Source organism: Triticum aestivum, chromosome 5A (genome assembly GCF_018294505.1).
Source record: "Triticum aestivum cultivar Chinese Spring chromosome 5A, IWGSC CS RefSeq v2.1, whole genome shotgun sequence".
Lineage (NCBI taxonomy): Eukaryota > Viridiplantae > Streptophyta > Magnoliopsida > Poales > Poaceae > Triticum > Triticum aestivum.
The window spans coordinates 536,391,978-536,415,954 of NC_057806.1; the positions used below are offsets into that span (position 1 = coordinate 536,391,978).

Here is a 23,977-nt window from a genome sequence, read left to right on the forward strand (position 1 = left end):
ATCTAGATACCCATGTTGGCTCCCACATGTTCCATGATAATCTCATCGGATGAACCACGATGTCGAGGATTCAATCAATCCCGTATTCAATTCCCTTTGTCAATTGGTACGTTACTTGCCCGAGATTCGATCATCGGTATCCCAATACCTCGTTCAATCTTGTTACCGGCAAGTCACTTTACTCGTTTCGTAACACATCATCCCGTGACCAACCCTTAGTCACATTGAGCTCATTACAATGATGTCTTATCGAGTGGGCCCAGAGATACCTCTCCGTCATATGGAGTGACAAATCCCAGTCTCGATTCGTGCCAACCCAATAGACACTTTCAGAGATACCCGTAGTGCACCTTTATAGTCACCCAGTTACGTTGTGACGTTTGGCATACCCAAAGTATTCCTACAGTATTCGGGAGTTGCACAATCTCATGGTCTAAGGAAAGGATATTTGACATTAAAAAAGCTCTAGCAGACGAACTACACGATCTTGTGCTATGCTTAGGATTGGGTCTTGTCCATCACATCATTCTCCTAATGATGTGATCCCGTTATCAATGACATCTAATGTCCATAGTCAGGAAACCATGACTATCTGTTAATCAACGAGCTAGTCAACTAGAGGCTCACTAGGAACATGTTGTGGTCTATGTATTCACACATGTATTACGATTTCCGGATAACACAATTATAGCATGAACAATAGACGATTATCATGAACATTATTTCCAACACATAGCATGCGCTGAACACATCTATAAAGATCTGTTGACAAATCCCCCCCCCGGGTCAGTTCATCTTGATATCCTGCCCAGATGCCACCGCAAGAATTGGACAGTAGTGTTTAACCCATTTCCTGCAAGGTTTTCATATTGTTAATCTCAGGCAGCTAGAACCATCACGAATCCATTTTCTGGGAGCAAACCTTTTTCTGGTGTTTTATAAAACAATGACTGCAAGCCCTTACCTTTTCAGCATTCCACCTTCACATGCTAGCATGTTACTATTAAATTTGGAGATGGCCGCAGCTGGAGGTTCCCTATGGTTCAGGCCAATTGAGGGGGGGGGGTACTTATCCCCCCAATCTCTCCTAACAGTGATCTTCTCATTTGTGTATCCATCTTCACGCGCTACATCATGTGTTTTACCCGTGGTATTCACTGTGTATTTAATCCCACATCGTTGCAGATAGTTCTGAACTGCTTGCTGGAAACGAGAGGTTGAACCACCAGCTCCAGATGGCAACATCTTGGTAGGAGCCTTCCTGTCGCCGCCATCTGCATTTCAGTCCCAAGATTACAGCAACGAAAGCCAGATTTTGCAAAGGTAGATTAATGATATACTGTATCTTCAGGAGGCAATTACCAGCACCATCACGACGGAATGAAGGTCCAGGACGGCAATTTGTTTGCACGTCCAAGGCTCGCGGACGAGGTGTGACATGCGGTCCAAGCTCTCTTGCATCACCACGCTCGGTTGCATGCTCACCGGCTTCCACACTGGTAGGTGTTTTCTCATGGTGTGCACAGGCATGAAGATGCTTGATAATTGCTTGATGAAAGCGAGACGCTGACCCACCCTCTGGCAATGTCATCCCACTCCCAGGAGGTTGATCGTCACCACCATCTACAGAAAGAAAAAGAAACAGGCGCATAAGGACAGCACGCCTGACATGGAACTCGGCTGGGCAGAATTTTTTCTTTGATTCCGCACAAGCATTTTACCTCTGCCATCACGATGAAAGGAAGGTGCAGAACGACATGATGTCTGAACATCTAGTGCGTGCGGACGGGTCGCATGCTGGACTCGGTCAAGAAGTTCTTGTCTGCTGGGACGGGCATCTTCTCAGTATTCAGTGCCACGCCAACCCAATAAGATTGGCCCATTGGGAGGAGGGTCTTCATCTTCATCATCTCCCGGCCTTGCGCTCCCAACCACATCGTTGCTGGAAAAAAGAGTAAAGAGGTTAGGAGGGTTTCACTCTTTTCCGTAATTTATTTTTCTTATAGTGAATCGGTTAGTAACTCGCAACAGGGTAGTACCTGCTATCCATGCTATCCATCTGATGCATGTATTCAGTGCAGCAAGCATGTCCCTTAAGTTATTCAGGCCAAACAAATTGTTTTCATTATTTAGTTCCTCGCTATGCATTGTGTAATCTATGGGCACCTGCGTTGCCACAGCCAGGAACTCATCGTCCAACTCTGGAAAAAACACAAAAGTGTTAAATGGCAACGGAATTTTTTTCTTCATTTTTTTTGCACTTATGTTTAAATAAGAGACTTTTTCTTTCTAGGTCATATTGTACGAAGTTAGGCTTGCACACCTATTCCATCCTCTTCTTCTTACATATAATCACTTGGTGCCAGCGATGATACGCCCATCAAATCATTACCAGTTGTTGAAACACAAGAAGGAAGTCTTAGCTTTTTTCATATGCCCTTTTTCGTGTGCAACGCTTTCAGACCAGTACAGGAAATTAACCATAGAAATCATACCTCCATCTACCGACATTTCCTGCTGCTGTCCACATCACCCTGTCGTGTATTTCCTCCACGCCCTCCATGATAAGGAGCCCCTGAGCTAACGCTATCACCATTGACAGCAGGGGCGATGATGGTCAGTTGTGCATCAGTGCATGGCTAACAGTTTCCCACTTCCACAAGTTCCTGGCTCTCCCTCTCTAGATCTTCCCAATTGATCCCATCATTCTCTTCACGTTGTGGTGTATTGTTGCCGTTTCCATTCATCTGAGGTACATCTGTTGTTCAACGAGACACATCCGTATTAGCCTAATCTTTGTTTTCGGGAAACCAAATTTTTTTTACACACCCAAAACATAAGCAACACAAGTGGGATGTGTTCAACAATAGTTACCTTCGGTATATCCTTCAACACCTAGTCCCGAAAGCACCGCTCTGGCCTGGTCAAATATTCCTGTAGCCAACACTTTTGTTATTTTTTCTACTAAAGCCTGAACTACCCAAATCGATGTATCATTTGGTTCAAGTTGAGTACCTTCAAAGAGTTCTGGATTGTCCATAGCTTGCTCCACTACAGCCAGCGCAGCCGCAGCTAAGTTGCACACACGATCCTTCCTCTCCTCGTCATTGCCTCCATGTGGACAGTCAACTCCAGTACAGCCAGGCCTCGCCTCTCTAGGTTTGATAACTCCATGCGATCTGGCATCTGTGAAATAGATGGCACATTGGTTTAAGTACCCACAGAACCTTTTTTGGTATATATGATACTCATTTCATAGCGTAGCTGCGGGTAGTGCAAGGTATAAAAGCAGTTTATAGGTACTCACACTCGAGGTCAGACTTTGCTTGAGCTTCAATCTCAGACAACTTTGCTCTAAGGTGCTCCCCCTGCTCCTTAGCAAAGCACCCCGGTCTTGATTGACAGCCAGAACACCGGTGTTGCTTGTACCCACTTCATTGTTGCTGTTATTCCTCATAAGCAGCCGTTGCCTGAAGCGGTTAAGGCTACGTGGACCTGCAAGTTTAAATGGTGGCGGTCAGCTTCATGTTTTTGCATATCTCAGAGTAACCTTTTTTATTTACAACCCTTTTTTCATTGTAGTAGACAACTTGCCTGTAGAACGTGCACCCGCCCCCACCCCCGGGATCCGTACGCTAGTTGCTGGAGCTTCTATGCTTTCCCCTGCAATTGAAATTGCCACTTGTGTTAGTCATATACATGGGGCCAAAACCCAAATATATTTTTTTCACTAGTTCGCATAATTGATGGTACAAAAGCTCGGATACGAACCTCTCCTTTCAGCCCGAAAGATTGTCCTTACTAGGTGAACGCTCGGATCGAGCGGTTCGACATCACTGTCGCTATCCGATGAGCTTGAACTTTTGTCAGCTACCCCTTTACCTTTTATCTCCTCCTGTGTTTCTGTCCGAGCCACCTGCGTGTCCCTGGTCGCGATGCTCCTCTTGATATGGCCTACAATTTTGTTGGCTGGCAGCGATGAGGGCTTCAGCTGCTCGGAGCGCATCTCGTTGACCTTTTTTGGTTCATAACAGATCAGATCATTGTTAATAGATTCACCAATCTATTTTTATATATCTTTTTGCAACAACATTAATTGGGAGAGAACAATCTACATGCTTAACAAATGTCTTCATTTACCTCCATGGTGTAGGAATCCACCAGGCTCGCCGACTACATCATGCCGTCTTCATCCAGATGATCGAATTCATCCTGGGGTTTTGTCTGTTCATGAAGAAAGGAAAGTTTCTTTGTGAAATGGCACATGTGTTGCTAGATGGCAACCTGACTAAGAAATATCTTTTTGTTACTCATGTGGAAAAGGATTTGTTTCCTTACGGGGAATATGCCTGGGTACTCCCTGATGAGAAAAATAAGCCTCCTGCATATCTCTCCTGTGTAAACGCTGATCCGTGGGACTGTGTGCTGTTCTACGTTATATACCCCGAAGTCAATCCAGTCGAAGAACCATGGCTGTCAGATATGCAAACAACACAGGAATCAAAATTCAGATGTTAGATCAAGAATTAGGCGCCACAAACCACGAAAGGAAAAATATAGAAACATCTTATTTTTTATGTAAACTTACAAGCAGTCCCAAGTGGCTGCCTCCTATTCATTATTGAGGAAATCATTAACTGGTAGCTGCTCGGTTGGCTGGCGAGTAGGGGATTAATAGTCTAATCGGCAAGTTAATCGGCCATTTAATCAATTAATCGGACGATTTATCAGTTTATCGGCTACTCGGTGACCCTACGAGTAGGGATTAATCGGCAAGTTAACTGGTTAATCGGACGAATTCTTGAACAGGGCTCCTATTATCAGAGTCCTGAGTCCAGCGTCTAAATATTTCAGAAGTTTTTTCACAGCTGCTCTGATGATCTGAAATGCCCATTCTGCTAAATCAAACTCACCAGTGCCACCATTGCACAGCACACACGCAAACATCTCCCAGGGTATCGATGAGTATGACTGTTTTGGACCAACACAGGTAGCAGCTGCTAATAGCGAGAATGCCATCTCGAAAAACCCTGGTCTGATGCTGGTCAAGATCCAACATTTTCAAGCTGTTAATAAGGTCATTGACAGCATGGATTGTTAGCCCCAGGATTGTTCTGATTCTTAATGTTAGGTTTTGTCTGTCCTTCGGCTTTAGTTTAAGCAAGCTTACTGGCCGGCCATGATTTTTTAGACCCAATGTACGGACAATCGACCTGGGAGTAAAATATCTAATTTGACCATCAGGGAATGTGAAACTCATATCCTCCCACCTAAATCTACTCAGCAGCCAAGCGTAGAACCTTCTATCAACCTCTCCACTCCACACAGTGGTCAACAAACTAGCCATGCCTGATCTATGAACTTTCGGGTAGTACTGCAACCCCAGGCTTACGATCTGATGGCAGCTCCAAGTGCACCTGACGACTCTACCTCAAAGGACAGTAGACTCCGCAAGACATATCCATCAGGCGGTGGTGTCCTCGGTACTACTACAAGCGTACGCCGAGGCCTACGCTTATTGGCATTGCTTGCGATGTACTCGTCCACGAGCACCCGCTTCCACTTCCGCTTCGTCGTCGTTCGCATCTCCAACTCATCAGCATCCGGATCCTGCATCATTTTGAAAATCACGCTCGCATGCGTCAGCATAATGGTTCCATGAGTATCGTTAGCGAGAGAGAGAAGTGGATGGGGAAAATATCTGAGAAACAGATCTTTAATCAGTGGATTCAGTTCATGCAGTGCAGTTGCTTACCGAGACAGTTGTGGTGCCTTCTGAAGAACGCTCCCCCGGAGCATCTGGCATGGCCAGATGTGCGCCGTCGCCATCTCCAGCTACCCCCATGGGTCCGACAGATCTTGCCCTTTTCTTCTTGCTTTCTCTTCCATCCGCTTCGTCAGGCAGATTCCTTTTTCTTGGTGGATCCGGTGGCTCCATCTCGGCGAACCTACATCGCCCAATGATGGAAAGGCAGTGAGAAAAAGCCACCAAACAGAAGCACCATCCTCAAAAAGCGTTTGCTATAGATAACAAAAAGTGACCCCAAGAAAGCGAGAGCAGCGGATTAATATAAGACCGCACGGAGGAAACATCACCTTCTCCAATGCCGGGTCCGGCGGATGAGAACTAGTCGTCGTCCCAAATCCCGGCCACCAGATCTTGTTCTTCTTGGAACAGTGTATTGGGGGGAGAGTGGAGTGGCGGGGGGCGAAGTAGCACTGCTGAGGGTGGCAGATGGGTTCTCATTTTAGCTGGCTAGCAGGCGAGCTAGCTTTTCCACTTGAGGGCACGAGCGGTCTCTCCCACGCGGCTATGTGTAGTCTTGTCAATCTTTACCGCTTACCTGACCCCAGCCGCCCAAAAATTTTATCGCACCCCACTCTATCTCTCACTCATTGATTTTTTTTTTTTTTTCCATTGCAATACACCAAACGAGGCAATGGTTCGTACAAGCATCGACGCCCCGTTACAGCTTACCCGTTTTTTCAAGCCCATTTGAAATTGAAATGTTTTATCGGAGGGACACGAGAGGTTTTTGATCCCGCTCTATATATGTCTATGTCACGGAGAGCAGCTGCTCACTTTTTTTAAGCGTTCCCTCCAGATTTAAGACGTGGCTCAGCTGAGGCCATCCTTTTTTCTTAGGTTCTCCTTGCCATGTGTCGGTGAGATGTGTTCCATGTGTGCCCACATTCAGAAAGACACAAGAGTTGTACGCTTTGCCCCTTTTGGGCAACAGACGAATTATGCAGCTGATTCGGTCCCGGTCGGAACAGTACAATCACTGTTCTCGGCGCGGTCCGCGCCAAGGACAAGGAATAATGGACCAGCTCAGTGCAGCAGCTGCACTTGGGGGAAGCGGATGCAGGCCAACGCTCAACCACCCGAAGCATTTAATAAGCTCCTCCGTCCCGACCGGTCGTTCATCAGATTAATTAACCTCGTCCGTAGAGAAATATACTAATTGCCCAAGTCGTCGGCGTAATCGGATTTTTTTACGACGGCAATAAGCATCATCAGCGTCGGGTCAAAATTATTAATTAAATGACTCTCCTACAGGCTCACCCAAATATTATTGAATATACAACGCCACACCGACGACGGCGGCTGTTTCCTTATAATGGTACGGATGTAATATAATTAGGATGCAGAAAATTTCATTATACCATCCCGTTCACATTCAAGTGACAGCGGCATACACTAGACGTGGACATCAACTCATAATCCACAAGGAAAGCATAGAACACACACACAGACAATCAAGTGCGCCACATGGCCTTGCGACGGCGATGCATGCGAAAGCAGAAAAGTCTAAGCTCGCACTTAAACATCCCTAGTATACTAGACGCGGACACGCCATGACGTTTTATTCGACTGTACGCCGCCGTTTAGTGGGCTGGCTGCTAACCTCCTTCTCATCGTCAGGACCATCCTCTCCGCTGGTGTCAACTACTCCGGACGCAGACACCACGGCGGAGTCACCATTGCTGTGTGTGGACTGGTCAGGGATTGCTGGATCGTAATCACTGAATCCTTCTTCTGCTGGAACTCGGTCAGCTTTCTGATCCAGCTCTTGGTTATGAGGAACCGCCCGAGGCTCTTCCTGCTGGATCGCATCGCCCTAAGAAAAAATCAGACAGCACGCGGGGGTTGAACATTAGAATTTTTCGGGGGAAGAAAGTGAAATTCGAAGTCACCAGGGCTCACCTCTCCGTCGCCGTAGAAGACGAACAGTGGGTCGTCAGTTGTACTCCAAGCGCTCCCTGTGGATTCGACGCGTTTTGGCGACGACGACTGCATAAGGTGACCAATTGGTCAGGACCCCCATCCGTGCCAATGCTGATGCAGACACAGGAGGAAGAGGAGATTTTGCTGGACAGGGAGATTTTTACCTGCAGATCGGAGACGATGAACGGCACGAGCTCTTCACTGCCCATGGTTGTGCCGCTCCATGCTGGTTCAGCAGAGGAGAGACCCGTCGTATGCAGCGGGCGGTTTCAAAAAAAATCAAAGTCGGGATGGGAATGGCGCTGTGGGATCAACTGTGTAGCAGCCGACCCTTGCACCTCCTATTTATTCAGCACTTGAGTTAGGACGCAGTTTCGTCATGCATTAATTTCATTTTTTGAATTTTGAATGAGGACAGGACACACATTGTCACCGCGCGCACCCTGTCTGTGTGCATGTCGTCCAGGTGTCAAAAATGTAACATGAAAATGACGTCGTTTCCGGGGGGGAAAATGCCAGCAGCCTGATTGCTTGATTTATCTGGAATGGCTCTTCTGCCAGCAGTCACGGTATCCACGTTTTTCAAATTGAAGCAACAGAACAGCATGAACCACGGCTGCTGCTAGAAAATTCAGTTATCAGTTTTAGCGCTACAGAAAGAAAGATTGTGCTCTCAGATACATCGTCGTACACAGGCTGTCTACACTGATAAAAATACAGATGCATTGCTCACCCACCGTAAACACTCAAGGAAAATCGCTCAACCAAATCACTGAAACATGAGCCATTCCGATTCCATACAACTCAGTGCTCGGCAACCCCAAGCGGCCTCTTGCATGTATTCCGTCGATGCCCTTCTATTCCACAGTTCTTGCATTTGCCAGGTTTTCGTGGCTTCTTTGGCGCATCCCCCCTTTCTGGGCACATCGTCTTCTTATGACCTTCGCGGCGGCATATGCTGCAGAATCTTGTCCTCTTGCTTAACCCCTCGTACGGAGCCTTCTCTCAGCTGCTTGTCGGTCTCCCAGCACCTCTATGCTTGTCTGGAGCTGCTAGATTTTGCATTGCATTCACACTGACAGAATGACCGGGGCTCCGGCATTGTTCAGTGCCCAGCGGGACAAACGCTAGTTCCCCATTTGGGCCTGGTATTGCAGGTGTATGTTCAACGAGCCGATCCTCGAAAGCCAGCCCATCTCTCTTCTCCGCAATTGCTGCCCCACTCTGTAGCACAGCGTCGAGAGCCGCGTTCACATGATCATATGATGCAGCACTTGCGTCTCCCATCCTCACGACTTCCATAGCTTTCACATATAGAGTTGCATGCCTGTATGTGAATGACAGGTTTTGTGAACTGTCTTTCTGGTACTGAACCAGGTGCCCAGGCAGTACATCTCTCGCGTCCCTCGTCCACCGCTTCATGATGTGATGCTTTGGTATCTCCTCCATGTGAAGAATTTCCATCACCTACACGGCAAAAGAAGATAACATGTCAACAAGCCCGCAATTCTTTGTTACTTTGTAATAAAATCCTTGCTGACAACTTTTTGTTTACCCTCAACGAATGGCTGCAAAGCATGCCAGTATGCTCGAACTTGCCGCACTCGCAACTGAAGATCGACATGTCTTCGTTTATTGTTACCTCATACTCAACCCTGCTCCACTTCTCCCTTTTCGCTGCGTTATTGTGAGTGGTGATGTATCTCCTCATCCTATCGACATCAGTGACATTGTACGCGGTTCCTTCAACCAGGAGCTCGCCAAACCGCTCGAACATGTTCCTAGTGTATATTTTGCTGGCATGGCGCTCTATCGCGAGGTTAGTTCATCTTACCGGGCCCCCTGCATCAATTGAACCAATCAAGAAGGTGAAACAAAAAAAGCAGGGCACGGAGTTTTTTAGATCTCCTCATATGATTTTTTTCATGCATCGGAAACAATTTTTTTTGGCCAAGCTGGCGGAAGGGCAACTTACTATCATGGTCCTCTTCTCCTTGTAGCTTTCATCGCGCTCTCTGTCAAATTGCAGCCTCATATACTGCCTGACAAAGACATGCATTGGGCTTGCAGGGGGCATGTATGACTTCAGCATGTGGTTTGCGCTCTCACTGCGCTGGGTGCTTGCCATCTTTGCGCAAAACACACGCCTGAAATATGGCTTGGCCCATTTCCTCCGGGTTTCATATATTTGTGTCATGTAGGCGTGACTCCTCAAGTTGTACTTATCCAGCAGCGCTGCCCAAGCTGATTCGAACTCTTCTTCCGTTAACATGTGGTTCACTACCTTGTGAAATTCAGCCTGAAAATCGCTCTTCTTCGTGTATAGTGGGCCCAATGTTTCCTTCGCCTTCTTGAGGACATGCCACTTGCACCAACGGTGGACAGTGTCACGATAAGTTCTCCTGATCGTGACCTCCATCGCCCTACACTGGTCTGCAGTTATAAAATCAATTTACCAGTCACCTTTAAAAAAAATAGTTTACTGGATTTTTGGAGAATTGAGCTCATTTTCTACTTATCCTGTACATATCATGTGCAAGACATCCATCAAAATATTTTTGTTAGTCCATTCCATTTTTTTATTGCATAGCGCTGACCTGTGAGTATAGTTCTGGGGGCAGGCCCGCCCATCATACGAAGAAATTCCGCGAAAACCCACTCGAAGCTCTCTTCTTGATCATCGCGCATTAACACCCCCGCCAGGATGATGCTCTGGTAATGATTGTTAACTCCGACAAATAACCCGAACGACATATCATACAGGTTTGTTCTGTACGTCGTGTCAAACGTTACCACATCCCCAAAGAATTTGTATTGCATACGGCTGCTGCCATTCGCCCACATTAGATTTTTGACCTTACTTGTCTTGTCAGCCAGCACCACATAGGTGAACCCTGAATCTCTTGAACGTATGTCAGCAAACACTTCAAGCGTTTTCCAGACATCATTGTCAGCTTGTTCACGGCTAATCTTTCCACATATATTCCCGAGTGTCCTCTTTGTGAATGGCACCTTCTCAACAGACCCGAAGAAACTCCCAATTATGTTGTACACCTTTCCCAAATTGACATTGTTTTCCCTTAGTTGCCTAATCAGATCCTTGGTGTAAACATCTATGTGTTTATGTGACGGCCAGTGCACCTTCTCACCCATAGTCAGCGACAGAGAATGGTTGTGATTTTCTCGGTGTTCAGTGATGTAGCAACTGTTGTCCGATACTCACAACAACCTAATCAGTGCTGGACACTCACATCAGCATGATCTGCTGTTCTCTGCTTCCGGTTTTCCCTGCAGGGAAATAATCACACAAAAATAATTATATCAATTCCGCGTGCTCCCATGCGTCCACAATAATCCCATGTGCACGTGTAATGGCACTTACCGAGCATCCACAAACAATTTCCTGCATCGTCTTTGTCCTCTGAGCATTTAGTCTGCTTTTCCCATATCTTATTCCGAAGCCGATCTCCCAGGAATAAAGATTGTAGAATTCGTATGCCTCACCCAACGAGTCGAAGCTGAGGCCTAGTTCAGGCCGCATCACGCTCTTGTCCGGTTGCTCCGCATATTTGCGGATTGTTAACTCCAGAGCAGTCATCCTGGATGGGCATGGCAAACGGTCTGGTGGCGCACTCCCAAGACGCAACCTGCATTTGTTTGGAACTTAACTGCATAAGTTTACCCAGACACGACAGTTTACAATTTTTTTGCACACCCCCCAGCCGTTAATCTGTACGAGCCTAGCAGAATTCTGATACAGCACTGCACCAAACACGCAAGGAAGCAGATTTGATTGCACATTGGATTTTCATTTTATTTGATGTGTTCCCACTCTCCATGCGTTGGTATTAAGCATGACATAACCCTCCCTCCTGCTTATATGGCAGTTGCAAGTTGCAATCAAATAAGTGCAAAGTAGTTTTTTGCTAACCGTTTAGTCCAGCTAGGGGCCTCTAGATTAACTCGGTCGGTTGACTGAGTAGACCTCGTCGGAGACGCAACTCGCCGTCTCCTGGCATCGCCCTGCTCGTCGGGCGAGACATCTCCACCGGCCAACTGAGCCACCCCAGAACCACGGTTCGCCGCAATAGCACCTTGCTCTCCGCCGCCCCCGTTCTGTAGCAAATACAGAAGAGGAACCAGATCTGGCTGTTCAATGTTATCAGCAAACTCCTCCCGCACGGGAAACCTATGGTAGGGGCAGCGAATCGCTTAGGGAAAATCTACACAGCATACGCACAGCCCAAATCTGACCGGGGAGTGAGGAGAGGTTTGACTGACCTGTCCACCGCATCAAGCAGAAACTCCATGCCCTCCTCGCCCATCCACGCGCAGGCCAGCGACGGATACAGGGCGTCCCACACCCAGCCACTCCGCGTGACCACAGCCTCGCTGCCCTTGGCTGTTCTTCCTGATTTGTTTCTCCAACGAAGTTGTTTCAGTTCGGCGGCCAGCCGCTGTCTCCAGAAGGAACGAGGTTAATGGCTGGATATGCTTTTTTTTCTCGACCGCACGTGCATGCTCGGGATGACCCGCCGACCGGCTCAGACAGCAACACCCATCATGGTCTCATTATCCGATCCATGGCCTAGGCGGAAAACAGAAGACCTGATCCACGTCCCAGGCGTGAAGTCCCCGTCCAGGGCCACGGCCCAGTACTATACGGCCCGACGGCCGTCGGGCCTCTCCCCTCGCGTGCACACTGTTCGCTACCGTATTTCACCGTATCTCTCATTTATCTGCGCTCGCAACCACCAGGCCAGCTTGATTTTATAGCATCCCAAGACTGGAACAGACGAAGGAGATATAGGGAGCAGCTGAGCTCAGGCTCCAAATCGGCCCTCTCCATAATATCATCCTTAACTATATCCCAACAGACCTGATAAAATTCAACAGGAATATTATCACGTCCGGGGGCTCTGTTTGGGGCCATGTCAAACAGAGCAGTCTTCTGTAAATTCTCGACAAAGATCCACATTATCCCCTGCAGAAAGTTTCTCATCACCAGTCCACGTCTCAGGGTTAAGATGGAACAAATTACCAGGAGCTGGGCCAAATAGATCTTTGTAGAAATTAGTGGCATGGGCAATCAGGTTATCAGTGCCCTCTATGGTAACATCATCCCCCACCTTAAGAGAACGGATGGTGTTTTTACGCTTGCGGCCATTAGCAATCTTATGATAGTAATCTGTGTTTAAATCCCCTTTAAGGAGCCAACGCTCATGTGATTGTTGCAGCCAAAAGATCTCTTCATTGACAAGTAACTCGTGCAACTCGAAGTTGGCATCCATCTTCCTACTGTAGAGCTCAGGAGGGAGTGGTCCATCTTCTTTGAGCTCTTCGAGCATGGATAACTCCATTCTAAGGTCCTCCTTCCTCTTCTTATTATGGCCATATCTATCGGAGCCCCACCCTTTGAAAAAGGTTTTGAATCTTTTCAGTTTGATATTCAGGATGTCTATGGGATCAGAAGATTTAACTTTTCTAGTCCAGATCTGACTGACTAGCGGCAGGAAACTATCGTCTTTAATCCAGGAAAGATCAAAACGAAACTCCCTTGGTTTGGGAGCATCTCTCCCCTCCTCTCCCGTGGATATAAGCAAAGGATTGTGATCAGATATCTCACGAACTAGTTTTCGAATAGAGACAAGCGGAAACATGTCTTCCCAATCTTCAGACATGAGGATACGATCCAGTTTTTGCAAAGTGGGGTGGGCCTGTTGGTTCGTCCGGGTATACTTACCCCCATTAATGTGGATCTCACGAAGAGCTAAGGTATTGATGATAGAATTAAACAGATCCGAAGATTTATGATTGTTAAGTTTCTTGTTCTTTTCACCAGAATATCTCAGGATATTAAAATCGCCTCCAACAATGTAGGGCACTTGCATCCCAATACAAATGGCAGCTAGTTCGACCAAAAAATCCCCTTTAAATTCTTCATGAGCTGGACCATAAACTACTATCAAACCCCACTTCAACTTCTTCGGTCTGTCCAGCAACACTAATTGTAGCATATGTTTCCCCTTAACACAGGAGATGATATCTAGCTTGTCACACCTCACACCACATAGGATGCCGCCAGATTTCAAAACAGAAGGAATCCAGTTCCAATGGAAGGATCCAAAGGGATCAATTCTCCTCAAGCACTTAGGGGAGAAGTTTTTCTTCATAGTTTCTTGTAGGCCCAGGAAATCAAGGGAATGGTCACTAATCATGTCTGAGAGGCAGGTGGCCATCCCTTTCTTGCCCACCCCTCGACAGTTCCAAATGAGGCCTCTCATTTGGAACGTTTCTTATGGAAATTGGAGCGAGTAACCCTACCAGGAGGCGTTGTAGGGTTACAAATCATATCTGTCTCTAGGGCACAACTTTTTTGACTTCTAGTCACAGGTCTAGAAGTTTTAATACTTACTTTCTTTCTATTATTCTTCTTGGATTTACTGGAAGAGATCTTTTCAAGGACGTGTTCTTCTTGATCAAGCCATTCTAGATCCACAGGGTTACTTCTGCCCAACCCATCAATTATCACAATATCTTCATCCATTCCCTGAGCAATGGATTCAGTTTTGCTCTTGTTAACTAGCTCACCTCTAACAATCTCTAACTCTCTGATAACATCCACAGAAGTGAACAAGTCATCAGGTATGTCCACCCCCATTTTACTAGCTCTACTCACTAGCTCATAATTGGACAAGACATCAAAAGAATTTTTACAAGCAGGTTTGGAAGTACCTTCAGGGTCTTTTTTGCAAGCCAGCTTCACCGCCCTATCTTCCATCTTGTCCTGCATTCTGGATGCGTTACGCTTGCTGAACCTAAGTGTAGCTTCGGTTGCAAGAGGAGGTGTGAGGACAAACTCCTCAAGATGATCCAGGGATGGGAGTTGTACCACATAGTCACATGAAGTTTTCATGCCTGGATCTGTTTCACCCACCACCTCCACAACCTGAACATCTTGTGAATCTGTCACAAAGTTAGTACTTTCAATGGGCACGATCCACTTGGAGGAGTTCAGCTTCTCCTCTCTAGCACAATCATCAATCTCCTTCTGCATTGTTTCAATAAGCAAGGAAGTGTCTGCCCCACTATCAGATGAGGCCTCCTCCTCAATTTCTTCATTATCACTAGGCAGCAGGCGACATGCCTTGCCCCCATGATAAGAGTAATCATTTTTGCCAGATCGATGCTTATCAGGTGGGCTCTCCTTTTTCTCCAGATCTTGCCCTTTTCTTCTTGCTTTCTCTTCCATCCGCTTCGTCAGGCAGATTCCTTTTTCTTGGTGGATCCGGTGGCTCCATCTCGGTGAACCTACATCGCCCAATGATGGAAAGGCAGTGAGAAAAAGCCACCAAACAGAAGCACCATCCTCAAAAAGCGTTCGCTATAGATAACAAAAAGTGACCCCAAGAAAGCGAGAGCAGCGGATTAATATAAGACCGCACGGAGGAAACATCACCTTCTCCAATGCCGGGTCCGGCGGATGAGAACTAGTCGTCGTCCCAAATCCCGGCCACCAGATCTTGTTCTTCTTGGAACAGTGTATTGGGGGGAGAGTGGAGTGGCGGGGGGCGAAGTAGCACTGCTGAGGGTGGCAGATGGGTTCTCATTTTAGCTGGCTAGCAGGCGAGCTAGCTTTTCCACTTGAGGGCACGAGCGGTCTCTCCCACGCGGCTATGTGTAGTCTTGTCAATCTTTACCGCTTACCTGACCCCAGCCGCCCAAAAATTTTATCGCACCCCACTCTATCTCTCACTCATTGATTTTTCCTAATCTGCCCATTGCAATACACCAAACGAGGCAATGGTTCGTACAAGCATCGACGCCCCGTTACAGCTTACCCGTTTTTTCAAGCCCATTTGAAATTGAAATGTTTTATCGGAGGGACACGAGAGGTTTTTGATCCCGCTCTATATATGTCTGTGTCACGGAGAGCAGCTGCTCACTTTTTTTAAGCGTTCCCTCCAGATTTAAGACGTGGCTCAGCTGAGGCCACCCTTTTTTCTTAGGTTCTCCTTGCCATGTGTCGGTGAGATGTGTTCCATGTGTGCCCACATTCAGAAAGACACAAGAGTTGTACGCTTTGCCCCTTTTGGGCAACAGACGAATTATGCAGCTGATTCGGTCCCGGTCGGAACAGTACAATCACTGTTCTCGGCGCGGTCCGCGCCAAGGACAAGGAATAATGGACCAGCTCAGTGCAGCAGCTGCACTTGGGGGAAGCGGACGCAGGCCAACGCTCAACCACCCGAAGCATTTAATAAGCTCCTCCGTCCCGACCGGTCGTTCATCAGATTAATTAACCTCGTCCGTAGAGAAATATACTAATTGCCCAAGTCGTCGGCCTAATCGGATTTTTTTACGACGGCAATAAGCATCATCAGCGTCGGGTCAAAATTATTAATTAAATGACTCTCCTACAGGCTCACCCAAATATTATTGAATATACAACGCCACACCGACGACGGCGGCTGTTTCCTTATAATGGTACGGATGTAATATAATTAGGATGCAGAAAATTTCATTATACCATCCCGTTCACATTCAAGTGACAGCGGCATACACTAGACATGGACATCAACTCATAATCCACAAGGAAAGCATAGAACACACACACAGACAATCAAGTGCGCCACATGGCCTTGCGACGGCGATGCATGCGAAAGCAGAAAAGTCTAAGCTCGCACTTAAACATCCCTAGTATACTAGACGCGGACACGCCATGACGTTTTATTCGACTGTACGCCGCCGTTTAGTGGGCTGGCTGCTAACCTCCTTCTCATCGTCAGGACCATCCTCTCCGCTGGTGTCAACTACTCCGGACGCAGACACCACGGCGGAGTCACCATTGCTGTGTGTGGACTGGTCAGGGATTGCTGGATCGTAATCACTGAATCCTTCTTCTGCTGGAACTCGGTCAGCTTTCTGATCCAGCTCTTGGTTATGAGGAACCGCCCGAGGCTCTTCCTGCTGGATCGCATCGCCCTAAGAAAAAATCAGACAGCACGCGGGGGTTGAACATTAGAATTTTTCGGGGGAAGAAAGTGAAATTCGAAGTCACCAGGGCTCACCTCTCCGTCGCCGTAGAAGACGAACAGTGGGTCGTCAGTTGTACTCCAAGCGCTCCCTGTGGATTCGACGCGTTTTGGCGACGACGACTGCATAAGGTGACCAATTGGTCAGGACCCCCATCCGTGCCAATGCTGATGCAGACACAGGAGGAAGAGGAGATTTTGCTGGACAGGGAGATTTTTACCTGCAGATCGGAGACGATGAACGGCACGAGCTCTTCACTGCCCATGGTTGTGCCGCTCCATGCTGGTTCAGCAGAGGAGAGACCCGTCGTATGCAGCGGGCGGTTTCAAAAAAATTCAAAGTCGGGATGGGAATGGCGCTGTGGGATCAACTGTGTAGCAGCCGACCCTTGCACCTCCTATTTATTCAGCACTTGAGTTAGGACGCAGTTTCGTCATGCATTAATTTCATTTTTTGAATTTTGAATGAGGACAGGACACACATTGTCACCGCGCGCACCCTGTCTGTGTGCATGTCGTCCAGGTGTCAAAAATGTAACATGAAAATGACGTCGTTTCCGGGGGGGAAAATGCCAGCAGCCTGATTGCTTGATTTATCTGGAATGGCTCTTCTGCCAGCAGTCACGGTATCCACGTTTTTCAAATTGAAGCAACAGAACAGCATGAACCACGGCTGCTGCTGGAAAATTCAGTTATCAGTTTTAGCGCTACAGAAAGAAAGATTGTGCTCTCAGATACATCGTCGTACATAGGCTGTCTACACTGATAAAAATACAGATGCATTGCTCACCCACCGTAAACACTCAAGGAAAATCGCTCAACCAAATCACTGAAACATGAGCCATTCCGATTCCATACAACTCAGTGCTCGGCAACCCCAAGCGGCCTCTTGCATGTATTCCGTCGATGCCCTTCTATTCCACAGTTCTTGCATTTGCCAGGTTTTCGTGGCTTCTTTGGCGCATCCCCCCTTTCTGGCCACATCGTCTTCTTATGACCTTCGCGGCGGCATATGCTGCAGAATCTTGTCCTCTTGCTTAACCCCTCGTACGGAGCCTTCTCTCAGCTGCTTGTCGGTCTCCCAGCACCTCTATGCTTGTCTGGAGCTGCTAGATTTTGCATTGCATTCACACTGACAGAATGACCGGGGCTCCGGCATTGTTCAGTGCCCAGCGGGACAAACGCTAGTTCCCCATTTGGGCCTGGTATTGCAGGTGTATGTTCAACGAGCCGATCCTCGAAAGCCAGCCCATCTCTCTTCTCCGCAATTGCTGCCCCACTCTGTAGCACAGCGTCGAGAGCCGCGTTCACATGATCATATGATGCAGCACTTGCGTCTCCCATCCTCACGACTTCCATAGCTTTCACATATAGAGTTGCATGCCTGTATGTGAATGACAGGTTTTGTGAACTGTCTTTCTGGTACTGAACCAGGTGCCCAGGCAGTACATCTCTCGCGTCCCTCGTCCACCGCTTCATGATGTGATGCTTTGGTATCTCCTCCATGTGAAGAATTTCCATCACCTACACGGCAAAAGAAGATAACATGTCAACAAGCCCGCAATTCTTTGTTACTTTGTAATAAAATCCTTGCTGACAACTTTTTGTTTACCCTCAACGAATGGCTGCAAAGCATGCCAGTATGCTCGAACTTGCCGCACTCGCAACTGAAGATCGACATGTCTTCGTTTATTGTTACCTCATACTCAACCCTGCTCCACTTCTCCCTTTTCGCTGCGTTATTGTGAGTGGTGATGTATCTCCTCATCCTATCGACATCAGTGACATTGTACGCGGTTCCTTCAACCAGGAGCTCGCCAAACCGCTCGAACATGTTCCTAGTGTATATTTTGCTGGCATGGCGCTCTATCGCGAGGTTAGTTCATCTTACCGGGCCCCCTGCATCAATTGAACCAATCAAGAAGGTGAAACAAAAAAAGCAGGGCACGGAGTTTTTTAGATCTCCTCATATGATTTTTTTCATGCATCGGAAACAAATTTTTTTGGCCAAGCTGGCGGAAGGGCAACTTACTATCATGGTCCTCTTCTCCTTGTAGCTTTCATCGCGCTCTCTGTCAAATTGCAGCCTCATATACTGCCTGACAAAGACATGCATTGGGCTTGCAGGGGGCATGTATGACTTCAGCATGTGGTTTGCGCTCTCACTGCGCTGGGTGCTTGCCATCTTTGCGCAAAACACACGCCTGAAATATGGCTTGGCCCATTTCCTCCGGGTTTCATATATTTGTGTCATGTAGGCGTGACTCCTCAAGTTGTACTTATCCAGCAGCGCTGCCCAAGCTGATTCGAACTCTTCTTCCGTTAACATGTGGTTCACTACCTTGTGAAATTCAGCCTGAAAATCGCTCTTCTTCGTGTATAGTGGGCCCAACGTTTCCTTCGCCTTCTTGAGGACATGCCACTTGCACCAACGGTGGACAGTGTCACGATAAGTTCTCCTGATCGTGACCTCCATCGCCCTACACTGGTCTGCAGTTATAAAATCAATTTACCAGTCACCTTTAAAAAAATAGTTTACTGGATTTTTGGAGAATTGAGCTCATTTTCTACTTATCCTGTACATATCATGTGCAAGACATCCATCAAAATATTTTTGTTAGTCCATTCCATTTTTTTATTGCATAGCGCTGACCTGTGAGTATAGTTCTGGGGGCAGGCCCGCCCATCATACGAAGAAATTCCGCGAAAACCCACTCGAAGCTCTCTTCTTGATCATCGCGCATTAACACCCCCGCCAGGATGATGCTCTGGTAATGATTGTTAACTCCGACAAATAACCCGAACGGCATATCATACAGGTTTGTTCTGTACGTCGTGTCAAACGTTACCACATCCCCAAAGAATTTGTATTGCATACGGCTGCTGCCATTCGCCCACATTAGATTTTTGACCTTACTTGTCTTGTCAGCCAGCACCACATAGGTGAACCCTGAATCTCTTGAACGTATGTCAGCAAACACTTCAAGCGTTTTCCAGACATCATTGTCAGCTTGTTCACGGCTAATCTTTCCACATATATTCCCGAGTGTCCTCTTTGTGAATGGCACCTTCTCAACAGACCCGAAGAAACTCCCAATTATGTTGTACACCTTTCCCAAATTGACATTGTTTTCCCTTAGTTGCCTAATCAGATCCTTGGTGTAAACATCTATGTGTTTATGTGACGGCCAGTGCACCTTCTCACCCATAGTCAGCGACAGAGAATGGTTGTGATTTTCTCGGTGCTCAGTGATGTAGCAACTGTTGTCCGATACTCACAACAACCTAATCAGTGCTGGACACTCACATCAGCATGATCTGCTGTTCTCTGCTTCCGGTTTTCCCTGCAGGGAAATAATCACACAAAAATAATTATATCAATTCCGCGTGCTCCCATGCGTCCACAATAATCCCATGTGCACGTGTAATGGCACTTACCGAGCATCCACAAACAATTTCCTGCATCGTCTTTGTCCTTTGAGCATTTAGTCTGCTTTTCCCATATCTTATTCCGAAGCCGATCTCCCAGGAATAAAGATTGTAGAATTCGTATGCCTCACCCAACGAGTCGAAGCTGAGGCCTAGTTCAGGCCGCATCACGCTCTTGTCTGGTTGCTCCGCATATTTGCGGATTGTTAACTCCAGAGCAGTCATCCTGGATGGGCATGGCAAACGGTCTGGTGGCGCACTCCCAAGACGCAACCTGCATTTGTTTGGAACTTAACTGCATAAGTTTACCCAGACACGACAGTTTACAATTTTTTTGCACACCCCCCAGCCGTTAATCTGTACGAGCCTAGCAGAATTCTGATACAGCACTGCACCAAACACGCAAGGAAGCAGATTTGATTGCACATTGGATTTTCATTTTATTTGATGTGTTCCCACTCTCCATGCGTTGGTATTAAGCATGACATAACCCTCCCTCCTGCTTATATGGCAGTTGCAAGTTGCAATCAAATAAGTGCAAAGTAGTTTTTTGCTAACCGTTTAGTCCAGCTAGGGGCCTCTGGATTAACTCGGTCGGTTGACTGAGCAGACCTCGTCGGAGACGCAACTCGCCGTCTCCTGGCATCGCCCTGCTCGTCGGGCGAGACATCTCCACCGGCCAACTGAGCCACCCCAGAACCACGGTTCGCCGCAATAGGACCTTGCTCTCCGCCGCCCCCGTTCTGTAGCAAATACAGAAGAGGAACCAGATCTGGCTGTTCAATGTTATCAGCAAACTCCTCCCGCACGGGAAACCTACAGAAGGGGCAGCGAATCGCTTAGGGAAAATCCACACAGCATACGCACAGCGCAAATCTGACCGGGGAGTGAGGAGAGGTTTGACTGACCTGTCCACCGCATCAAGCAGAAACTCCATGCCCTCCTCGCCCATCCACGCGCAGGCCAGCGACGGATACAGGGCGTCCCACACCCAGCCACTCCGCGTGACCACAGCCTCGCTGCCCTTGGCTGTTCTTCCTGATTTGTTTCTCCTACGAAGTTGTTTCAGTTCGGCGGCCAGCCGCTGTCTCCAGAAGGAACGAGGTTAATGGCTGGATATGCTTTTTTTTCTCGACCGCACGTGCATGCTCGGGATGACCCGCCGACCGGCTCAGACAGCAACACCCATCATGGTCTCATTATCCGATCCATGGCCTAGGCGAAAAACAGAAGACCTGATCCACGTCCCAGGCGTGAAGTCCCCGTCCAGGGCCACGGCCCAGTACTATACGGCCCGACGGCCGTCGGGCCTCTCCCCTCGCGTGCACACTGTTCGCTACCGTATTTCACCGTATCTCTCATTTATCTGCGCTCGCAACCACCAGGCCATCTTGATTTTATAGCATCCCAAGACTGGAACAGACGAAGGAGATATAGGGAGCAGCTGAGCTCAGGCTCCAAATCGGCCCTCTCCATAATATCATCCTTAACTATATCCCAACAGACCTGATAAAATTCAACAGGAATATTATCACGTCCGGGGGCTCTGTTTGGGGCCATGTCAAACAGAGCAGTCTTCTGTAAATTCTCGACAAAGATCCACATTATCCCCTGCAGAAAGTTTCTCATCACCAGTCCACGTCTCAGGGTTAAGATGGAACAAATTACCAGGAGCTGGGCCAAATAGATCTTTGTAGAAATTAGTGGCATGGGCAATCAGGTTATCAGTGCCCTCTATGGTAACATCATCCCCCACCTTAAGAGAATGGATGGTGTTTTTACGCTTGCGGCCATTAGCAATCTTATGATAGTAATCTGTGTTTAAATCCCCTTTAAGGAGCCAATGCTCATGTGATTGTTGCAGCCAAAAGATCTCTTCATTGACAAGTAACTCGTGCAACTCGAAGTTGGCATCCATCTTCCTACTGTAGAGCTCAGGAGGGAGTGGTCCATCTTCTTTGAGCTCTTCGAGCATGGATAACTCCATTCTAAGGTCCTCCTTCCTCTTCTTATTATGGCCATATCTATCGGAGCCCCACCCTTTGAAAAAGGTTTTGAATCTTTTCAGTTTGATATTCAGGATGTCTATGGGATCAGAAGATTTAACTTTTCTAGTCCAGATCTGACTGACTAGCGGCAGGAAACTATCGTCTTTAATCCAGGAAAGATCAAAACGAAACTCCCTTGGTTTGGGAGCATCTCTCCCCTCCTCTCCCGTGGATATAAGCAAAGGATTGTGATCAGATATCTCACGAACTAGTTTTCGAATAGAGACAAGCGGAAACATGTCTTCCCAATCTTCAGACATGAGGATACGATCCAGTTTTTGCAAAGTGGGGTGGGCCTGTTGGTTCGTCCGGGTATACTTACCCCCATTAATGTGGATCTCACGAAGAGCTAAGGTATTGATGATAGAATTAAACAGATCCGAAGATTTATGATTGTTAAGTTTCTTGTTCTTTTCACCAGAATATCTCAGGATATTAAAATCGCCTCCAACAATGTAGGGCACTTGCATCCCAATACAAATGGCAGCTAGTTCGACCAAAAAATCCCCTTTAAATTCTTCATGAGCTGGACCATAAACTACTATCAAACCCCACTTCAACTTCTTCGGTCTGTCCAGCAACACTAATTGTAGCATATGTTTCCCCTTAACACAGGAGATGATATCTAGCTTGTCACACCTCACACCACATAGGATGCCGCCAGATTTCAAAACAGAAGGAATCCAGTTCCAATGGAAGGATCCAAAGGGATCAATTCTCCTCAAGCACTTAGGGGAGAAGTTTTTCTTCATAGTTTCTTGTAGGCCCAGGAAATCAAGGGAATGGTCACTAATCATGTCTGAGAGGCAGGTGGCCATCCCTTTCTTGCCCACCCCTCGACAGTTCCAAATGAGGCCTCTCATTTGGAACGTTTCTTATGGAAATTGGAGCGAGTAACCCTACCAGGAGGCGTTGTAGGGTTACAAATCATATCTGTCTCTAGGGCACAACTTTTTTGACTTCTAGTCACAGGTCTAGAAGTTTTAATACTTACTTTCTTTCTATTATTCTTCTTGGATTTACTGGAAGAGATCTTTTCAAGGACGTGTTCTTCTTGATCAAGCCATTCTAGATCCACAGGGTTACTTCTGCCCAACCCATCAATTATCACAATATCTTCATCCATTCCCTGAGCAATGGATTCAGTTTTGCTCTTGTTAACTAGCTCACCTCTAACAATCTCTAACTCTCTGATAACATCCACAGAAGTGAACAAGTCATCAGGTATGTCCACCCCCATTTTACTAGCTCTACTCACTAGCTCATAATTGGACAAGACATCAAAAGAACTTTTACAAGCAGGTTTGGAAGTACCTTCAGGGTCTTTTTTGCAAGCCAGCTTCACCGCCCTATCTTCCATCTTGTCCTGCATTCTGGATGCGTTACGCTTGCTGAACCTAAGTGTAGCTTCGGTTGCAAGAGGAGGTGTGAGGACAAACTCCTCAAGATGATCCAGGGACGGGAGTTGTACCACATAGTCACATGAAGTTTTCATGCCTGGATCTGTTTCACCCACCACCTCCACAACCTGAACATCTTGTGAATCTGTCACAAAGTTAGTAGTTTCAATGGGCACGATCCACTTGGAGGAGTTCAGCTTCTCCTCTCTAGCACAATCATCAATCTCCTTCTGCATTGTTTCAATAAGCAAGGAAGTGTCTGCCCCACTATCAGATGAGGCCTCCTCCTCAATTTCTTCATTATCACTAGGCAGCAGGCGACATGCCTTGCCCCCA

General features: G+C 47.2%; 4 protein-coding genes and 1 long non-coding RNA gene across 7 annotated transcripts; all 5 read right to left on the minus strand.

Annotated features, from left to right (window-relative positions):
- Positions 1-773: 773 nt before the first annotated feature.
- LOC123107537 (uncharacterized) lies at positions 774-3,492 on the minus strand. 2 transcript variants are annotated; one of them, XR_006451693.1, is made up of 9 exons: positions 3,308-3,492; positions 3,016-3,186; positions 2,875-2,934; positions 2,496-2,758; positions 2,040-2,201; positions 1,722-1,942; positions 1,363-1,623; positions 965-1,274; positions 774-853 (listed from the first exon to the last, which is right to left on the minus strand). It is a non-coding gene; the product is annotated as an uncharacterized lncRNA (long non-coding RNA). The 2 variants fall into 2 exon arrangements; XR_006451692.1 differs by having other exon boundaries at positions 2,324-2,758.
- Positions 3,493-3,595: 103 nt separating this feature from the next.
- LOC123107536 (uncharacterized) lies at positions 3,596-6,239 on the minus strand. Its single transcript, XM_044529512.1, has 7 exons — positions 6,097-6,239; positions 5,756-5,948; positions 5,431-5,610; positions 4,339-4,473; positions 4,141-4,224; positions 3,772-4,015; positions 3,596-3,656 (listed from the first exon to the last, which is right to left on the minus strand). The coding sequence occupies exons 2-5, from the start codon at positions 5,936-5,938 to the stop codon at positions 4,174-4,176; spliced, it is 549 nt and encodes a 182-aa protein (XP_044385447.1). The 5' UTR covers positions 5,939-5,948; positions 6,097-6,239; the 3' UTR covers positions 3,596-3,656; positions 3,772-4,015; positions 4,141-4,173.
- Positions 6,240-7,141: 902 nt separating this feature from the next.
- Positions 7,142-12,180, minus strand: LOC123107538 (protein FAR1-RELATED SEQUENCE 5). 2 transcript variants are annotated; one of them, XM_044529513.1, is made up of 9 exons: positions 12,011-12,180; positions 11,661-11,918; positions 11,112-11,376; positions 10,327-11,017; positions 9,705-10,162; positions 9,285-9,571; positions 7,894-9,196; positions 7,709-7,795; positions 7,142-7,622 (listed from the first exon to the last, which is right to left on the minus strand). In XM_044529513.1, the coding sequence occupies exons 4-6, from the start codon at positions 10,880-10,882 to the stop codon at positions 9,560-9,562; spliced, it is 1,026 nt and encodes a 341-aa protein (XP_044385448.1). In that variant the 5' UTR covers positions 10,883-11,017; positions 11,112-11,376; positions 11,661-11,918; positions 12,011-12,180; the 3' UTR covers positions 7,142-7,622; positions 7,709-7,795; positions 7,894-9,196; positions 9,285-9,559. The 2 variants fall into 2 exon arrangements, with proteins under 2 accessions (XP_044385448.1, XP_044385449.1); XM_044529514.1 differs by having other exon boundaries at positions 11,661-11,845; positions 12,011-12,150.
- Positions 12,181-17,389: 5,209 nt separating this feature from the next.
- Positions 17,390-19,973, minus strand: LOC123107539 (protein FAR1-RELATED SEQUENCE 5). The gene is made up of 4 exons (XM_044529515.1): positions 19,418-19,973; positions 18,797-19,254; positions 18,377-18,663; positions 17,390-18,288 (listed from the first exon to the last, which is right to left on the minus strand). Exons 1-3 carry the CDS (start codon positions 19,971-19,973, stop codon positions 18,652-18,654), a joined length of 1,026 nt encoding a protein of 341 aa, XP_044385450.1. The 3' UTR covers positions 17,390-18,288; positions 18,377-18,651.
- Positions 19,974-20,102: 129 nt separating this feature from the next.
- LOC123107540 (uncharacterized) lies at positions 20,103-21,331 on the minus strand. The gene is made up of 3 exons (XM_044529516.1): positions 21,102-21,331; positions 20,752-21,009; positions 20,103-20,467 (listed from the first exon to the last, which is right to left on the minus strand). The coding sequence occupies exons 1-3, from the start codon at positions 21,143-21,145 to the stop codon at positions 20,137-20,139; spliced, it is 633 nt and encodes a 210-aa protein (XP_044385451.1). The 5' UTR covers positions 21,146-21,331; the 3' UTR covers positions 20,103-20,136.
- Between the last annotated feature and the right edge of the window lie 2,646 nt (positions 21,332-23,977).